The 18283-nt window shown below is 39.0% G+C and overlaps 1 protein-coding gene across 6 annotated transcripts in view; it reads right to left on the bottom strand.

Annotated features, from left to right (window-relative positions):
* The window catches only part of KIF1B (kinesin family member 1B), a 95578-nt gene that overhangs the window by 17018 nt on the left and 60277 nt on the right, over positions 1 to 18283 (bottom strand). For 5 of the 6 annotated variants that reach the window (XM_082777094.1, XM_082777095.1, XM_082777097.1 and 2 more), the window contains 13 exons: positions 17062 to 17155; positions 16151 to 16299; positions 15395 to 15573; positions 14749 to 14886; positions 8783 to 8901; positions 7045 to 7130; positions 6773 to 6902; positions 6295 to 6457; positions 5767 to 5857; positions 5080 to 5198; positions 4098 to 4153; positions 1820 to 1928; positions 845 to 911 (listed from right to left, as the gene is read on the bottom strand). In XM_082777094.1, coding sequence (XP_082633220.1) covers positions 845 to 911; positions 1820 to 1928; positions 4098 to 4153; positions 5080 to 5198; positions 5767 to 5857; positions 6295 to 6457; positions 6773 to 6902; positions 7045 to 7130; positions 8783 to 8901; positions 14749 to 14886; positions 15395 to 15573; positions 16151 to 16299; positions 17062 to 17155 — 1500 coding nt within the window. Of the gene's footprint in view, positions 1 to 844; positions 912 to 1819; positions 1929 to 4097; positions 4154 to 5079; positions 5199 to 5766; positions 5858 to 6294; positions 6458 to 6772; positions 6903 to 7044; positions 7131 to 8782; positions 8902 to 13747; positions 13997 to 14748; positions 14887 to 15394; positions 15574 to 16150; positions 16300 to 17061; positions 17156 to 18283 lie in introns of all 6 variants that reach the window. The other variant, XM_082777100.1, reaches the window with a different exon arrangement.

Below are 18283 nucleotides of genomic sequence, written 5' to 3'. Positions count from 1 at the left end.
GAAAGTGCTGCATGCATAGCTGCTTCAAAAGAAGTTGAAAGATGTTTGCCTGTATTGTGGATTTACATTAGTAATGGGATTACAGAGGATAGAATTACTCTGGTTTGGACTGGAAGTAACTGATGAGGACACTGGTAAATCCAGAAGTAACACCTGTTCCTTTTTTTTTGTTGGTGGTGTTTGTTTTATTAAGGAAATAATTGGAATATGACCATTATTCCCAAGGTACAAGAGTTGTTCCTATCCTTGTAAGAAAAAGAGGAAATGCATGTCACCAGCAAAGTCCTTGAAAAGGAACTGGAAATTTGAGAGTAGAGAAAAAACATAAACGGTATTTAACCAGGATTATCTTTAGAATATGGCTAAAGACAAATTATTATTAAGGATTATTACAGTAGCATTTTTGATTAACTACAAAGATTTGAAGTGCACAGAGGCAGTCATTGTACAGAATCATCTTATAGACAGCCACATGTAGTGAGAAAGAACCAAGTTGAAATAACAAAGTTAAGTCCATGTGCTCCTCCATTGATCCTGGTACAGAAATCAGAGAATGTGGGGGGCACAAATTTGGTCTCAAGGGTTCCTGCTTTTCAAAAGGCTTTCATCTTTTATGATTGAGACACACTGATAAGCAGAGGAAACAGCAATATACCAGGGGCCAAACATATTCTCCACATAGCTCAGAGCTAACAGACTAAATACAGACTGAAAGATGACTGACCCTACAGCTATCATTAGACAGCTGTGTGGGAAAGGACAGGACATGAGATGCAAAATCCCATCATTAGCACTCTAATCCCCACAGAGATGAAACTTGCTGTTCTACAGCCTTCATTAGTACCTGGTGAAGCAGGAACGTCCCCTGACAAGGCAGGCCTCCAGTGTGGTCCACAATAGCAGGAATATACCTGTATGAGAGACAGAAATCAGCAGGCAGGAAAGATACACTAGCAAAGCAACATTACTCTTTATTGTACTGCCGATGTTTACCTCTCCATATAATATCTGAAGAAATAGGGGTGTTTCTACCAGCTCTCAGAATGGACTCTTTATTTGACCACAGCATCAAGTTCAATAGAGAAGTCTCATGTACCAGTCACAGAATCGTCTAGGTTGGAAAAGACCTTCAAGATCATTCAAGTCCAACCATCAACTTGACCTGCAGAGTCCCATGTCCCTTAATGCCATGTCCATGTGTCTCAAATATCTCCAGGGACGAGGACTCCACCACTTCCCTGGGCAGCCCATCCCAGGGCTTAACCACCCAGCCTCTCTATACGAAGAAATTCTCCACAATGTCCAATTGAAACTTCTCTGATGAATTTGAGATTGTTTCCTTGCATCCAATCTTCTGGAAAACTCTGTGAAAACTCACTTCTCGATATAATCCCTAAAGACCTTTCAGGGGAAAGCCTTCTGCATAGCCGAGGTGAATGTAAAATAGGGTCTGCTAGAGAATTTCTGCAGTGTAGACTCTAATGACACAAAGAATTTAAACTCATGGGCTAAACATAGAATAAACATTCCCAACACCTGTTCAGCTGGTGTGCAGGGGCTTCCAAAATGGACAGATTACTTCAAGTGTTAAAAAAATGACATTCTGTCTCTTCAGTCCTTTCCAAGGGGGATGACAAATGCCAGCAGAATTCATAGCCCCTCATTACAAGCTATTAAGAGACCAGGCTGACACAAGCCAGGCTACCCTTCAGACGATTGCTGAACATCAACCTTGTCTGAATGGAACAAAGGGTAACTGATCCCATAAACCACTGTTCTTAAAACATGATCATCTTGAAAGCATGAATATTGGACTTACTCCCCTGTTGGCTCCAATTCGCTGATCTCAAACCAGACAAGGAGGTCATATTTGCTCACACTCTGGCCCAAGCTGGGTTTGCTCATAGTATTTAGCTTTGTAGCTGGCACTTAAAGAAAGAAAAAAGAATAGTTTATGAAGACTGAACGAAATAAAGATACCCTAGGGCTCACAGAAACATGTCATTTCATTGATTCCATGTATTCTATGTACATGGGCAGATCACATCTTGTCTCCTGAAAATACACAGCACTATTCCTCAAAGTATTGGCATCAAATAAGGTTATTTAAATTTAAATAAGAAAACAAACGTAGTGGAAATAAAGAATTTGCAAAAATAAGAAAAAAACATCTCTAGATCCACACAGTCTCCTCAGATGTCCACCAGCTACTTTCTGGTTTATCAGCTAGAGATTTGAATTGCTTAGATCAGTTCACCTGTAACATTTTTTCACCCAGAACATACATTTTCCCTTCCCCATATAAGAAAATAAATTAAGAACTAAAGAATTCGGTCTTCACTTTTTTGCGCTGCAAAATGCCAGTCTCCTTTATCAGTTTAGATAAGAAAATGTGCACAGAAAGAGGATGAATAAGACTTATTCCAGATCTGTAATCCCGTCAAAGTATGTTTCTGGGCTCCTTATGTTTTGGTATTAGTGATTTCTACTGACCAGATCTCCTCAAATTCCTTTCATACTAACGTAGGGATAATTCATGTAGAAAAACTACTACTAATAGGATAACTGAAATTCTAGAAATACCCTGATATTCCTTCATGCATACCTTCATCACACCTTTTACTTGCCATTACAATATTTCTCCTCTTTCTGCACTCATTTCATTTTTGTAAATGAGAATATTTTAAGAGCTTGGATAAAGCAACACTTGCAGCTGCACATGAACTCATGACAGCTGGACTGAGTATTGTTGAGAGTAGGAAAAATCAAAACACGTCACTCAAGTTAAGTTTACTGCTACACAGAGAAACTCAAAAGCACCAGAAGAGGAAAAAAAGACCAGAAAGACATTTAATTAAACTTGAAAGCTGGTTCTGGATGTTCTCATAGACTTGTTCTGGCAAAACCAGCGTGGGTTTGTTTGTTTTCCTTTTTTTTCCCCTCTAAAACAGAATGTAAATGTAAACAATGAAGAGCACTGTACATGTCAAGTTAATGACAAAAAGATGAGCAAAAGGAAAAGCTATACAGAACAAAGCAGAATGTCTCCTCTACACCTAGCTATTTTTTCATATGTAGCATCTCCCAGTATCTCAGAACTATTTACAGAAGACAAGAAAACAGAGGTCCAGGAAACTTTGGGAAACAGATCCACAGCCAGAGAAAAATCTGTGATACTTATCACACCGGAGTTTATTCACTCTCTATATAGTTTTCTCTAGAATAGCCATAAACAAAAACATGGTGTCACCATCCTGTGACTGCGGCCATGGCAATTCTACTCCCAAGACTACTACAAGATAAAAATAATTAAAAAGGAATCTTGAAATCTTGAAGCATGTTTCAAAACTACTTCTACATCTACCATAGATCAAATTTGGCTACTAACCATCTCGTTTAGGAGCCCGCTCACTCTGACAGTTGGGAACAGGCAGAAAGAGAAAAGGAGGCAGCTGGTCAGCCCCATCTTGGAAAGCAGCCACAGCAGAGGATGCAAGCACATTGGCATGCTCAGATAGTGTGTTCAGCACATGCACGTTTACATAGCCAGACATTAGATACCTAATCAGCTCAATTTTTCTTTCATGGTCTGCAAAGCGAACAAAACACACAAAAAAAAGGATGGTAGAGATGGCAGGTGAGGAAAAAAGAGGAGGAGGATATAAAAGGTGAAACAGGAGGAAAAAAAAAACATAAAAGTTCAGCATGCATTGTTAAAATTAAGCAAAGAAAAACATAGATAATTTCAACAAGGCTGGCTCACTGAACAAGAATGTTACAGAGCAGAAAGATGGAGTGGTTAATGAATAAGCAAATATCCAGTCAAGTGCTCAGTATGCACATGAAGAGTCATAGCCAGAACTCATGGAATATGGATAACACCTGAGGAAAAGAATTCTACCCTTTAATGAACCAAGAAGCACTTTACTGCAAGAGGTGGTTGAACACAAGGAAAGAAAGACAGCCCAAGAGGGTTCCAATGCCCTTTGCAATGTTCATCTCATTTCTCGGTGTCCTGAATGGCTTCAGAATACACTGTGACCTTTGTTTTCCATGGCAAACAAATGCGATGTACAGAATTAGAGACCTGTTCTCACCTGGCTTTGAGAGTGGCATAGGGGGAGGAAAGAATCTTCGGGAAGGTTGTGGAGGGCTACGGAGAAATGAAGAGAGTTATCTTTACAGAGGCAGCCAAGTAAAGACATATACAATCACATATATGCACACATATACACACACTCCAGTACATGTCTCTTACAGTCCCATGAAGATAGGTAAATATCACCTGTCACCATAACAAGTGGACTAAGCAAACTTCTCTAATAGACTTTTTTCTATTCTAACTAAATTAATCCTAGCCGTCAGTGAAATATATTTATCTACATTTTCCAACTGGACCACCCCCCATCTTGCATTAAAAATTTCAGTGGGTAACAGGCATTTCCCAAAATATCTTCAGGAAAGAAAGCACGTCTCAGCTGACATTTCCTCTTAAAACCAAGACATACTTCCTCTTTGCAGCTGCTGCTTTCAGTAGGACGGGTAACCAGAACAAATAACCCAAACAGCCTCTTCCCTTAAGCTGTTGAAGAAGAGGACTGGGGGTCTTTTCCCCAGTTCAAAGGCTCAGCAACTTTGTCACCAGTACTTCCCAAACACGTAACACATTCAGAGCCTTTTGTTTTCCCCTTAATCTTGTCTCTCATTTGTAATCCCACCTTCATGCCACAGAACACTGCATCTAGCAGAGTGTGAGGATTTATTTATCCAGAACTCACTGGGATCACCACTAAAGACTAGTGCACAATATTCTACTGCCACTGTTTACAGGGTGGATGCAGCTGTATTGACAAAGCAGCTTTCCATGTTTGAAATGGTAAAACAATCCCATCAGTCATTAACAAAACACACTATACTGGGTAAAAATAGACCTCTGCCAGCACTCCTACACCACTCAGAAAGCCCACTCGTAAGAGTGTGACTGGATGATTTCAAGAGCATGAAAAAGAGGTGCCTGAACTGCAGAGCTAACCTGAGTGTGATCACAGACAGCCTTTATGCCAGAACAGTGTGCAATACCTATTAAGATCCTGTCCTTGAAGATGGAGAGGGTGCTGCTGATAGTGTCCAAAGACTTCAAATACGATAGGCTTCGTTTTGATGTACTCCACAAATGATTCTGTCACTTCCACAGCAATCTATTAGGCAAGTAAAAAAAAAAAAAAAAAAAAAAAAAAGAAAGGAGCCTACATTTTTCCTACTGTTTAGAGCAACTCGCAGTAAAAGCGATTGTATTCCATTTTGGTTTAAGCACTAATTCTACTCTCTATTAAAGGAAAAAAATAAATGTATTAAATCGAGTCTCTCAAGTAGCAGAAGAGGGAGCTACACATAACAAAAGGATTCCACAGTTCATAATGACAGATTTACTCAGTTTGTTTGATATCATAAGCACTGCTATTCACATATATTTTATTTCCTGAACTCTAGACTATTTTCATTGAACACCCTACAATGGGAACAGAGAATTCAAAGGCAGGAAATAGATGTGAAACAGAAGAGTTAAATCTTCCACATAGAATCATCCTGTATTTTGTTCTCCATGGGGGATTACATCATTCATCTGATCACTCCTCCTATTGTCTATTCTTAGCAATTCCCCTTGCTCCCCTTTCCTACACATCTCTCATGTGGTTAACAGGAAGGATACACACAACTTCCCAGTGCTAAAACAATCACTTACTGTTCAGCTGACGTTTTACTTACATTCTGAACGTGGTAAAACCCAAGGGGAGTCCCACGACCATTGTTTTTGAGAGGTTCAGTTGAGAAAGCTTCATCGTGCCGATGTAAAAAGCTTTTTAAAAGAGACAAACAACAGTTTAGCAAAGAGTGTTGTGCTGTGAACCCAATACCAAAACTAAATCTATACATTTATTTGGCCAGAGGTTTACAGGGAGTTGCATGATGGCCTAAAGCTAGGCCTTTGGAACCAAAATTCCCCTTTTGGCTTTATGACACCCAATTTTCGTTCTCTTTCCTAAGAAACTAAGTCAAACAACACTTCACTTGAGAGCTACTGATACTGAACTTTATTCCTCAACACCATGCTGACACAGAGCAGGTACTATTTGTAACAGGAGTTCTGATAACTGACAGTGTGGTACAGCAGAGAAATGCATGCTATCATTGATTTGAAAAGCTCTCAATCTGACCCTCCACTAGCCACTATTATTTGCACCCTCTATTAAACCATACAATGCCTAATGCAAACAAATAGGAGCAAATTCTTACTTGAACTGGCAGAAAATATCTGCATATTCGGGAAGGATGCCGCTGGCTTGTAGCACTGTCACACGGAAGGTAAACACGCTACCCAGTTTCAAGTGATTACCAATTTCTTCAGTGAATCCTTCCATGGTCATCTTTCCATCCAGTAAAGTTGCTGACTTCAGGTCTTAAAGAGAAATAAACCACATTAGGTCAGGTTTTTGTTTTTTAAAATATTCCTCGGGCAACCATTTAGTCCCATCACACATTCTTAGAGCTGAAATTATTTTTTGATTATAAAACAAGCTCCAAGTACTTGGAAACAATTTTTCTGCATAGATCTTCAAATACAGAATTCCAGCATTTACCATCAGCAACGAATTGATAACAACCTCTCCATATCACACTCTTGAAGGATACTCCAAACCCCTTTTTATCACAGATTGAAAGTGTCCTAGATTTCCCTTAAATTCTCCAAAATTACTACATATTGCTTGCTTACCTAGCTCATTAATTCTGTTGATCTCCTCTGGAGGAGTAATAACTTCTGAATTCTGTCCCTGCCCTTCCACAATTCTTAATTCTTCCAATGACAGTCCAGATCGAGTCATTGCAACCGAAGAAAAATCACTCTGAAAAGTGAGGTGAAGTTGCATTTAACAAACTCTTGCAGGTTCTTGCTTTCCCACGCCCTTCTTCCCCTATATTACTTACTCTTTTAGAAGCCCAACTACTGTGTTCAAATAAACCTGATGAAATTTTAAGACTTCTTACCTTATCAAAATATTCATTGTCAAATGAAATTTTAGCTGTGCCAGACTGTCGAATACCAGATCCATAATCGGGAGCTTCTTCATCAGCTAAGAAAACATTAAAAAAAAAAAAAAAAAAAGACCAGTCAACTGATTTGACTTAGTGCTGGAAAAAATCATGGCAGAATTCCACCCAGCATGTACTCTTGGGTGTGAGAAACCAAGACAAGCCATGAAGTTTCATCATGAATATATTTAACTTTATAGAGAGTTTTGAATGCAAAACAACTTCAATACTCATTTTATTTATTTACTTCTGAATGTTACACTTGAAACAAATTAACTTAGATAATACAATGGCCCTCATGGAAATGTATGCTTACATTGATTTAAATTACCATCTAAAATTCCCTGGTCATAAAGAAAGCAGTCACACTAGCCAAGTTCCTCAGGTACATGATGCAAGTTTGAAAGGTGGTTTTGTGTGTACAGTCTGCCTGTTCTAACCTCTACCCCTTTGTGGAGAGTACCAGAAAGAAGGCCTAGCGAAATACCACCTATATTTTTCCAAAGTAAATGCATGCTTCTAGCATTTAGAATGCCTTTTGAAGCTTCACTTTGGTTCAAAATAAAGCTGTGGCCCTTTCTCAAGAGACGTCCCCAGTTTAATTTCTCATAACCGCAGTGTACTCCTTATTATCATCCATTTGGATGACAACACCAAGGAAACCAAACTAAACTAGAAATAAGACTGTTGTACACATTAAAATATTTATTTCACTTGCTGTTTTAGTCCCTGCCAGACTGATTCTTACACGTCTCCAGAGTCTGAGATTTCATTATATGTTCCCATGGAGAGTGAAACTTTCAGGGTTACCATACTTAAATGAAGAATGTTGGCAGATTGCCATTGCTGAAAAGGACAAACTACAGGAAGTGTCTGTGGTCTCACCAGCACTGATGAAACACTGCTAACTACCAAGAGTAAAAGTCAGCTACCTGACTTCATATTGGAACAGAATTGAAGTTAGCAGTTGACTAGTAGACAGATTTAGGCTCTGTCATGAATACAAGGCAGCTCAAAACTGGATGAAGCAGTTACCATTCTCATACATCTACCCTGCTCTTCTGGAAGTTGATAGCTCTTGGTGATAAGATGTTAAAGCAGCTTCTAAGTCTCCATGCATTTTAGTGGGGCAATGAAGTGGAAAATTGCTGATTTCTGTTTATTCTATGCCAAAAACTGGACAGTTTCTGGACTGAAAACAGGAACATCCCCACGTGCTATTCAGTCAGAGTATGACAGAGCACCCTTGTGCTCATCACTTCAATGAGTGGTTTGAGAAGAACAAGCAGCTGGTACATTTTCCATTCTGCAAGTCACCACAGCTATCAGGCTTGCATATACCCTTGTGCACTGTTCATACTGTGCACCAGAAAGAGAACCTCTGCTTTATTTTTTGCTGATTTAAAAAGCAGCACTGCATTAGTCACCAGGTATAAGTTAAGTGGTTCCCACCGTCATTCAAAGGTTCTGATCAGCATCATTATTTCAATATTTATCCACACTCAGTCCACATGATCACACCAATGAAAAATTTCAAGAACAACTTAATAATAAAGAACAAGTGTTCATTGAAACACTGAAACTGTTGAGGTTTGAGTATAACATAATAGTTTCTGTTTGTTTGTATGTTTTTTTAAAGCTGCAGCTATACAAAGCATACTGAGGAGTTGCAATGCAAAGCTGAGCACCTCACCTGCTATAGCTTGCACTGCTACTCGCAGAAATCCTCGCACTTCTCCCTTCTCGCTAACAACAGCTACTCGGTGAATAAGAGGCACTGGGTACAGCAGATTGCTCAGGTATACAAATGCTCTGGTAATAGGAAGGAAAGAAAACACGAACAGCATTAGGCTATCATCTGCAGAACCAGACTGCAGCATTTGGCTGGCTAATGGGACATTCAAATCTTCAGACAGTCTACTTCACTCCATCTGCTAGACCTGCACTGTGGTCTTGTATTCACATTGCCCATGTGGGGCTCTTCACCAGTGCCAAAGCTAAGTGAAGCCACGAAATGCTCTAAATCATGGTAAATTGGAGACACAGGGCTTGTATTAGTGAGTTATAAAACAGATGAAGGAGACAATTTAAGGTGATGGCTTTATAAAAGGTAATTTTAGATCTACTACAGTTGTAAACAGAGCTGTTAACAAGATGGTAATCTATTAAGGAACTACTGAATATAAAGAATTATTTCATAAAGAATTATTTCAGTTTTCTACCCTGTAAGCACGGTTTAAAATGATAAAAGGGAATTGATATACTGTGTTTGCACAGCCTCAAGTATTTTATCAAACATATAAAAACACTCTACAAAACAGCTATTCGACTGTTCTCTCTTCCACATTTGATAACTCTGCACACAGAGGAATCAGAAATCCCCAATGAATCACAGATCATCTAGGTTTCTTGGAAGATTCACTGAGTGTACAGATAGTGGAAGTCAGTCCCCACAAATAAATACCTTTAGTATTACATTTATTTCTCTAAAAAAGAAACAAAAAAAGACCACAAAAGTACTCTTGAACAGCCATTTAGAAATTACAGTTTACAATAATGAAAAACAGCATTTAGGGCCAGCACTGGATGATCCTGCTGAACGTTAATTTTTAAAATTATGTATAATTACAAGCAGGGTCTATTTTGGAACAGTTAACAAGCTTTATTGCATATATTTTAATTATAAGCTAGACTAACAGTGTTAAATTATTTTAGGTTTCTGCAATGAATTGCAGTTTTTAAAATGCTACACTTCAGTATGATTATAGCTTCAGGAAAACCTGAAATGTTGAGAAGTCTAATGAGTCTGGTAAAAGATGGTTCTTAACAAGGGGAAGAAAGGAAGCCTTCATTTAAGGGAGCTGTTTCAGAGTCCAGAAGAACGCTGAGATGGACAGAAGTTTAACCAATAGCTTTACCAGTCATTAAAGTAAAACTAATTATATAGGAAATTATTAGGAATGTATGCATATTAAATTACACTGAAACATTGGTAATTTATTTAACTGGATTTGCTTCTTGCAGTCCTTTTTATTATTAAGTGTAATTAATTCCTCAGATTTATAAGTTTTCTTGTTTAATATTCACAAGGAAAGTCCTGCCTGACAAAACAGGACTGAGAGTTCCAAATGCTCACTGCCTGTCTGGTGCCATCAGCTGCAGAATTTGTTCCACAAACACAATTCTCCAAACTCAATTCCTTGTGACATATAGCTAAGAAGCAAAGTTATAAAAGATTAAGTGTTCCTCCATGAGTTCACATGCCCATTCCCAGGATGAATTGTTTTGAACTGATAAAGAAGTCAAACAGGTGTCAATTATGAACCAAAGAGACAAAAATAATGCTACTAAAAAACAAAGTGGTGACAAAATGCAATAGAAAAGAGAACGATTAATGAAGCTATAAAAGTAACAGGGGAAAAAAAAAGCATACAATGACAAAAAAACAACTGCAACTTAACATTTGACTAAGATTAGGATCTAATTCCTTTTCAGTCTGCTCCAAAGTGGGGTAAACACTGACAAAGCAGGGGAAGGCAGAAGGTAAATTTAAAGTAACAACATAGGAAGTTTGGTGGTGCTTTTTTTTCTCCTCTAAGGAAATATTTTCAGCTTTGAAATTTCAGGCAGTGCTCATTTTGGGAAAGAATTGTCCCACCATGCAAAATAAAACAGCCTCCCACAGTACCAGCCTGGAATTGTTCACTTGGACTATGCTCATTAGGAAAAACACATGGACTTTGGAAATCACATTGCAAGCTAGGGAAAAATGTTCATTGTCCCTACAGAAAGCCTTTTGTATAATATGTATACAAGTAAGAGACAGTTTAACTAATTAATAGAAGAAGTTGGTACAGCCTTCCTACTCCAAAGCCAAATGGCTAGAAAGTAAAAATATTAACTGCATGCAAATGTATTTTATATGTATGGCTAAAGTTCTGAAGCTGCTGTCCAACACACGACAGCCAAAGCATTCAGCTTTATTAGCCACTGCAATTTTGTTGCTTCAACAAAAATCACAATCCCAAAGAAAAAACTATTTCTTAACGTCTTTCCATCCAGTCACCCAGCTCACTGCAATTATTTTGACTTGGAGAAAGAAAAGCACATAATGCAAAAAGTGTTACATTTCCCATTTGGCAAAAATAAAGTTGAATATCTTGTGTGGAATCATGAGCCATAGCACATTTGCTGTACAGAGGTAAAGAGCTGTTTTACGGTGTAATACTGCCTTCCTCTGCCATTCCATCTGCTTCATTACAAGACAGTGTTAAATTAGGAGGGGATGAAGTATTAAGCTTCTCCTTCTCCTCTTCCCCACATCTGGGAGGACTCCTTCTCCCCGAACACACGCTATGCAAGTGTCCCCCTGCACCTTAGCCCAGCAGACTGAAAAGGGGGGAGCTGTATTAGCAGAAAGATTGGTGAGGTAAAATGGCATACTGACAACAAAAACTAGAAATGAAATTTAACAAACACAAATACTTGGAAAAAATCAAAAGAAAACCAACAGAAGTCACTCAAAATGACAACACGTTTTTAAATGAACACAACAATAAAATGTCCCATAACCCTCTCCCACCTCCCTTAAAAACATCACTGTTTGATAAGTCACGCTGTTAAAAAGAATCAGCTTTAAAAGACATCCCAGCATGCCAGAAGAGATGGCTAAAGGGACCAGCTCTTTTTTCCCTTTCTTCTTTCTTTAAGTATAGCACAAATAAAAGGCCAGCACAGCACAGGAAAAAAAATTACAATACTGTGGTGCTCAAGGAATTGGGTAACTGAATGATCAGTCTCTTATCCTCATCCTCTCCTGCATGACCTGGGCTCACTATTGCTGATAAAAGGAAAATAAAAATGATCTCCTTTTTTTCCACACATTCCACAACATGTAAAACAGTGCACAGTTAGTTAAAAGCACACATTGTTGATTTTGTTATGGATTGAACACTATCTTCTGCTCAAGACACTATGTAGATTGACATGTCCTCTGATACTCTAAGATGTGTTGTTCAAAAGTAGAATTCTCATACTGTAGGACCCTGAAAAATCAAAATAGTTTCTGCTAAGTGGTGTTAAACAGCTTTCTGCTGACAGAAGCAGCGTGTTAGGAAAACACATGGAATTCAACCAACAAATAGGGAAAAAGTCACTCAGCTCTCTTCAGAAATATGAACTAAGTTTCACTCCTCAAGACAGCTTACAACCCAAGCAGAGCTCTTTAATACGTTTAGCTCACACGGGTCAGGACAGTTTCCTGAGCTGCTGCAGCTTCACACATCTGCCTAAAGAGACAGAGCTCAAAATTCTCTTTAATACATGGAAAGGGGAAGCAGGCTGTGTAATTGCCAGGAAGCACAATGGTTCTTACTGGACACTGCATTTGCTCAGCTTGCGTTGTGCTTCCTGAAGAGTCTGTGAAATGAAGATGAATAGTTCAACTTTCTCCCAAGCACTGAGTGCCCTGCTCTGAAGGAACGTGCACAACAGGCAAATGCCCAGGGTGCCAGCACTGTCACAAGAAAGCAGCCTGGTCTTTGCCATTTTCACTAGCTCACAACCATTACCAAGCCAGATAAATGGCTTCCCCAAAATAACTCTTGGCCTGAAAGAATTAAATTTTGTTATAAACATTATCAGACACTGCACATAAAGGCATAAAGTCGCAGAGATAAAAGAGGACTATTGTAGTTTCTTACATTTTTAGTAACTGCAGTTTGTTTTGAAAACAAGGTAAAGGAAGTTCCCAGCTTAAATCACAAATGGTACCACTGAACTCATCTAAAAGCTTTTTTTGTTGATGTTCCTTTCAGAAGAACAAACTCAGGCCCCCATTTTTACCAATAGCAGTTAGGGGATCCTGTTGTTTCTCCTTCATAATGCAAGTGAGTTTCCAGCACTTGAGGAAACCGCACTTTCCTGACTAGGATGTCCTCCCTGTTTACAGTCATGGAAAAGGATAAAGTTAAGCTCTGGTTAACTTGGTCCAGAAATTCAAGCAGTGCACGGGGAACACACTAACAAACATAAACGGCCAATGATTTTTAATGATGACAACCTTTCGCTACACAATACAATGCTACTCAGAGTCATACATAATCTGAGATATCAGAATCAAATAATCAAGGAATACTCTTCCTCATCCAGAAAGGGCCATTCTCCTTTCCCCACGCCATCTTTTCTCTTCCCACACAGCAGACATTAGTGGAGGTTTCCAAAAACGGATTTATTGGAATGGATTTAAAGACCTTCCACCATATCCTGAGATTCTCTTCTACAGAAGAAAGTTAGATACTACAATACTATCTTTGTGAGCTTGCAATGGCTAAGTTGAGCATTGCTATAAAGCTTAAATACTGCACACAAGCAAAATCAAATACATTCTATATTGTGACTTCTATATAACTAGAAGTGGATTTAATCACACTGTCACATCTAAGATTATTTCCTCAATTATTACTTAGGCCTTCCTGGCCTCTGGTAATGGGATTTTAAACCTTAGTGTTAAACTATATTCATTCTCTTGTAATGCCAATTTACGTATATGGCTATTTTGGCTGGCTTAATAGACATTCAGTGCAACACAAAGCTAAGACACTGCGGCCTACAGCAAGAGCTGGTCCCTTTTGGCCATTCTCACAGTAACCTCACCAACCTTCCCACTAAAATGAACCAAGGGGATCGGTCGTAAAACGGGTCGTGCCCATCATTGAAGAGGTCTGATCCCTCCTCAGTTCCAGCGTCGGAGCCGGTATCATCCACAAAGGCCTCATCATCAAAGTCCTCCATCTCATCCTGCTGTTCATCAGCCAGTTCGGTGATGTCAGAGTCAGCCGTGGAGAAAGTGGGGGAGGGCGTGCGATCAGCAAGACGCTCATTCACGCAGCCATGGAAAATGGGGGAGCTAGATATCAGTTAACGGAACACCAATTAACACAGGGAGGGGAAAGAAAAATGCTTCATTTAACAGCCCTCTGTTGCCATCAGCACAGAGCCAACCTGAACAACAAGCAAAGCCTTCAAACCGTCTCAACTGGAATGAAACATAAGGAAAGGGATCACTAACAGTCAGGAAAAAGGGCATCGTCGAACTGAGTGAAAGCAACAAAAAATGAATACAAACATGGGTGAACATACATTGACAGCACATCCATTTAACAGAGCTACAATTCTTATTTCCAACATGTAGCATTTCTGTAATTAAAAATACCATAAAGATGCAGCCAACATTAGGAAACATTAAAGAACCCCATTAGATATTCTGTATTTCTGAAGAAAATAACCAAATCATTTGAACAACAGATGTAAATAAGGTGCTGGACTGCTTTTCCCATCAGTTTCCAGTGTCCTTCATATTCTCTGTGCTCTCCTCCAATGGCGTGAGATAGAACTTTAGCTAGACACCCTCTTTAAAGGATTTACTTAGAATGTGTATGGTCAAATCTGATTCTACAAAGTTACACCATGACAGGCAACGTTATAACAAACAGTTTCTGCTCTTCACTATACTTTAAGTCTATCAGAAAACCCTGCAAGACAACACACACAACTGACACTAAGTGGCTACACAGTTTATAACCACATTCCAAGACAAAACCCATCCAGAAACTGATGAGAGCTCTCAGCATACCAGGAGCTGAGGTTATCGCCACATACCTTCCAACCAGCTTGAACCAATGAAAGCGATCATAAAAGGGGTCACTGCCTGTCATTGTGCTTTCACTTTCATCCTGCGTACTAGATGCCATTTCCCCAGCTCTGTCATACATCTCCCGCATCAGGTCCAACCTCTGCCTGCACAAAAGAAAGCAGGATTCAAAAATTAAAACAGAGTAAGGAAGAAAAAACAGACAAAAAAGCAGACACCACAACGTTGGGTGAACTAAACTCACCTATACCAAATTACACATAGAATAGGGAGAATAAAGAACAAAGTGAGTACCCCTTTTCTGCAGTACAAATCCCCTGCATGGAAGGGATTGGGAGAAAATATCTGTAGGCTAAGTCCACAAATCACAAGGCAAAATCACTTCAGAAAACTACATATATCTTGGATTTCATTTAAACTTCTAATTATGCTCTTTTGACATCTAATTTCGGCATCTTTTTATGTAAAACATTGCAGAGTAATTTAAGGCAGTGCTTGCAGAAAGCTGGTATTTATAACACTGTACTATCTAGAAAGGTGGCGTTCAGGAGGACACATAAAACCAAATATAACAGAGTGAGCAGCAAGGGATGAAATTTTTCAGTGAAACTCCTTGGATATAAAGAACTCTGTTCTCCAGTAATGTTTCCATACTTGAGTTTTTCTAAGGACCAATAATGTGTTGCTCCATTCTTTAGATCCTGGACTTCCACAGCTACCACTGTGCGGGGAAAAGGCCTGTTGTCCCGGTTCTTCTCCACCTCTGTGGGCAAAAGCTCTGGTGGCAGTGGTGAGTAAAGGGTGTCTGTCAGCAGGACAAACTGAAATTGCACCTGAATCAAAAAGAAAACAAAGTTCAGAGCAATCAGATAACAGTATTACATGGGGGATAGAGATATAACCTAAGGCAGATATGAAGAAAGTTTGACTTTCACCTCTGTGAATAGGCTTTTGCTAAGTCACATGATTTTGTTTGTCTAAAGTGGCACAAAACATTTTTCAGCTGAATACACATAATTTGCTCTTATCACAACTAGCAGAGGTCCAGAAAACTATAGACTTAGCACACCCTGCAGCACCCACTTGTCTTAGAGAGACAAGTGACCAAATGAAGTTAAAAGCAACAAGGAAAAGAGAGGCCCCAGGGGGAAATGGGCACGCACATGTGTTTATAATATGGACAGGAACAGCATAAGGGAAATGAAGAGGAGAATATATCAAACAGATTTGAATGGAATATTCATTCAACCAGAAGACTGAATCACAGAGATCCGTGATTTTCTGAACCCTTTAAAACCCAAACTAATAACCAAAATAAATTTAGCTTTAAGGATAAGTGACTCTGAGCATTTAAAGCAGGATTACACAGTCAATCAGAAATTTCAAAAAGATGCTCTGTATGCTTCTAACCTTTTTCTTTAACTCTACGCTGATAGCATTGGCTTCTTTCAGATACACTGCATTTCCCCAGAGTAGGTCCCTCAGTGAAGTGAACTGGTGGAATTTCCATTTCCTGAAAGCCCACTGTGCAAGTTCATACTCATGTCGTGTCCAGGGCACTAGAAGAGCAAAGAAAAAAAAATAAAAACACTGTGGCTTCTTCTCTAAGCCATCACATGAAATTACTTATCGCTGATATTGTCATCAAGTTCTCAACACCTCTTCTGCAGGATTAAAACCAGAAAACAAAGATCTGCATTTTTATCATTCAGTGACAAAAAATAGATTCAATTTTTCTTACCACTGGTATTGGAGATATAATGCTAAGTAATAGAATTTGGAACATAGAAAGTAAAACAAATCCCAATCCTATTAGTTTAAATTAGCAATTATTAAAGCCAAATACTAAAACATTGGAATGAAAGCAAGCATTACAGGACTAATAAAGCTCTACCCATTGTCCAGAAATTGAGTTAGTCAGGCATGTCAGAGTACATAAGAATTCCTACAAAGGAAAAAAAGTACCTTCAAAAATCAGGACAAAGAAACAAAGGCAATAGTATTATTTTAAGGACACTTTAACCCCGTTAGTACCAAGATGAGACAGACTCCAAGTTCAAGATCACCAAATCTAAGCTTATAGTTGAACTAACCTAGTTTGTATATCAGTTGAATTTGAGGATGTATATCTACTGCTGATGTGAAATGTTCTATGAGTAGGTATTTTACATTCCTATGCTGTGAAAATTACAGATCCACAAGGTAATAAAGGCTTTCACAGCTTTCCAGAGCAAGTTTTCCGTTCTGTTTTCTCTTGCAAGAGACTATAGCAACTGTTATTTCAGGCTTGTGTCCAAAATTAATTTTAGCTTCAAACTCACCTTCTTCCTCCTCTTCTTCCTCCTCTGTTGTTTCAGCTGCCAAGGACCGTGTCTCTACCTGCTTCTGCAAGGCTTGCAGCTTACTCTCATAGTCCTGTGGGGAAAGAGGAGATACTGTGTAGGAGGACAGACAAAAGCAAGAACAGTCAAGAGACACACAAAAACCTCAGATGGAGTGACAGACAAAGAACAGAGATAAGAAGACACTTCTGTTAACACACAGAGGCCACATACCAACATCTAGTGTTTTAGGATAGCCTGTCCTGGGACAATGGAAAGAAGGTAGACAGAGGCCAACACAGCTAAGGAAGTGTTGTTTTTAAATCATCAAATATCCATGCTCATATGTGTCAGATGAAAAGGTTTAGGAATTTTTGTTAAAGACTGGATGAAGTGGACTTTGGGAACCCGCTTATGGGTACACTGGAGGGACATAGAGAAAGGTATGGAAATAAATTTAATAAAGGGAAAGATAATTCATTTTCTCAAACAGGGGGATTACAGCACCACTGTTTTAAATTTTGTTGTATCAAAAAGCAATGCAAATTCTAGAAAAAAGATTCTGTTTTAAATTATGTTTTCCTTTTTGAGGGGGCAAGTATCCTTTTCTCATGCTGTATTTAATAGAACATGAAATACCACTTCCAGGACAAAAAGGCTGAGCTTATTTAAGGAAGAAGTGTGTTTGCTCTATATCTATTCCACACCTTAAGACAATCAATTGGCTTAAGGTGTGGAATAGAAAGATTCAGGAAGTTCTGCCAAGCCTTGTTCTTTCCATGGAAAGGACTGTATGACCTGGTTCCCTAGGCATACGTATATTTACAAAATACTGGAATATACAGGAATAAGCCCCAGTGAACGATTCAGATTCATCTTGCAGGAAGGGTTTAGATCCTATTTTTCAGATTTTAGCAAAATTGATCAGGGAAATTATTCTGACCTACCCAGGAATCAGAACGGGACAAGGGCAGATCCCAGCACTGGAGGAAGGAAACAATTTGGAGGTGGGAACCATCCCTGGGAGGCAACCATCAACCTGCCCTGGCACACAGCCAGAGAGATCTGTGCCGAGGCTTCTGCACAACAAGCAGCTCAGCACTTCAACACCTTCTGGGACAAGAGCGTTTCCTCCTGTTCAGCTTTATCACACCTTGAAATAGATGCTACTATGACCCTTTTATTATTTGCTAGTAAAATGAATGCGTCCCAACGTTGTTTT

Source organism: Aythya marila (genome assembly GCF_965140915.1).
Source record: "Aythya marila genome assembly, chromosome: 21".
Classification (NCBI taxonomy): Eukaryota; Metazoa; Chordata; class Aves; order Anseriformes; family Anatidae; genus Aythya; species Aythya marila.
This window is presented reverse-complemented; position numbering and strand designations above follow the sequence as displayed.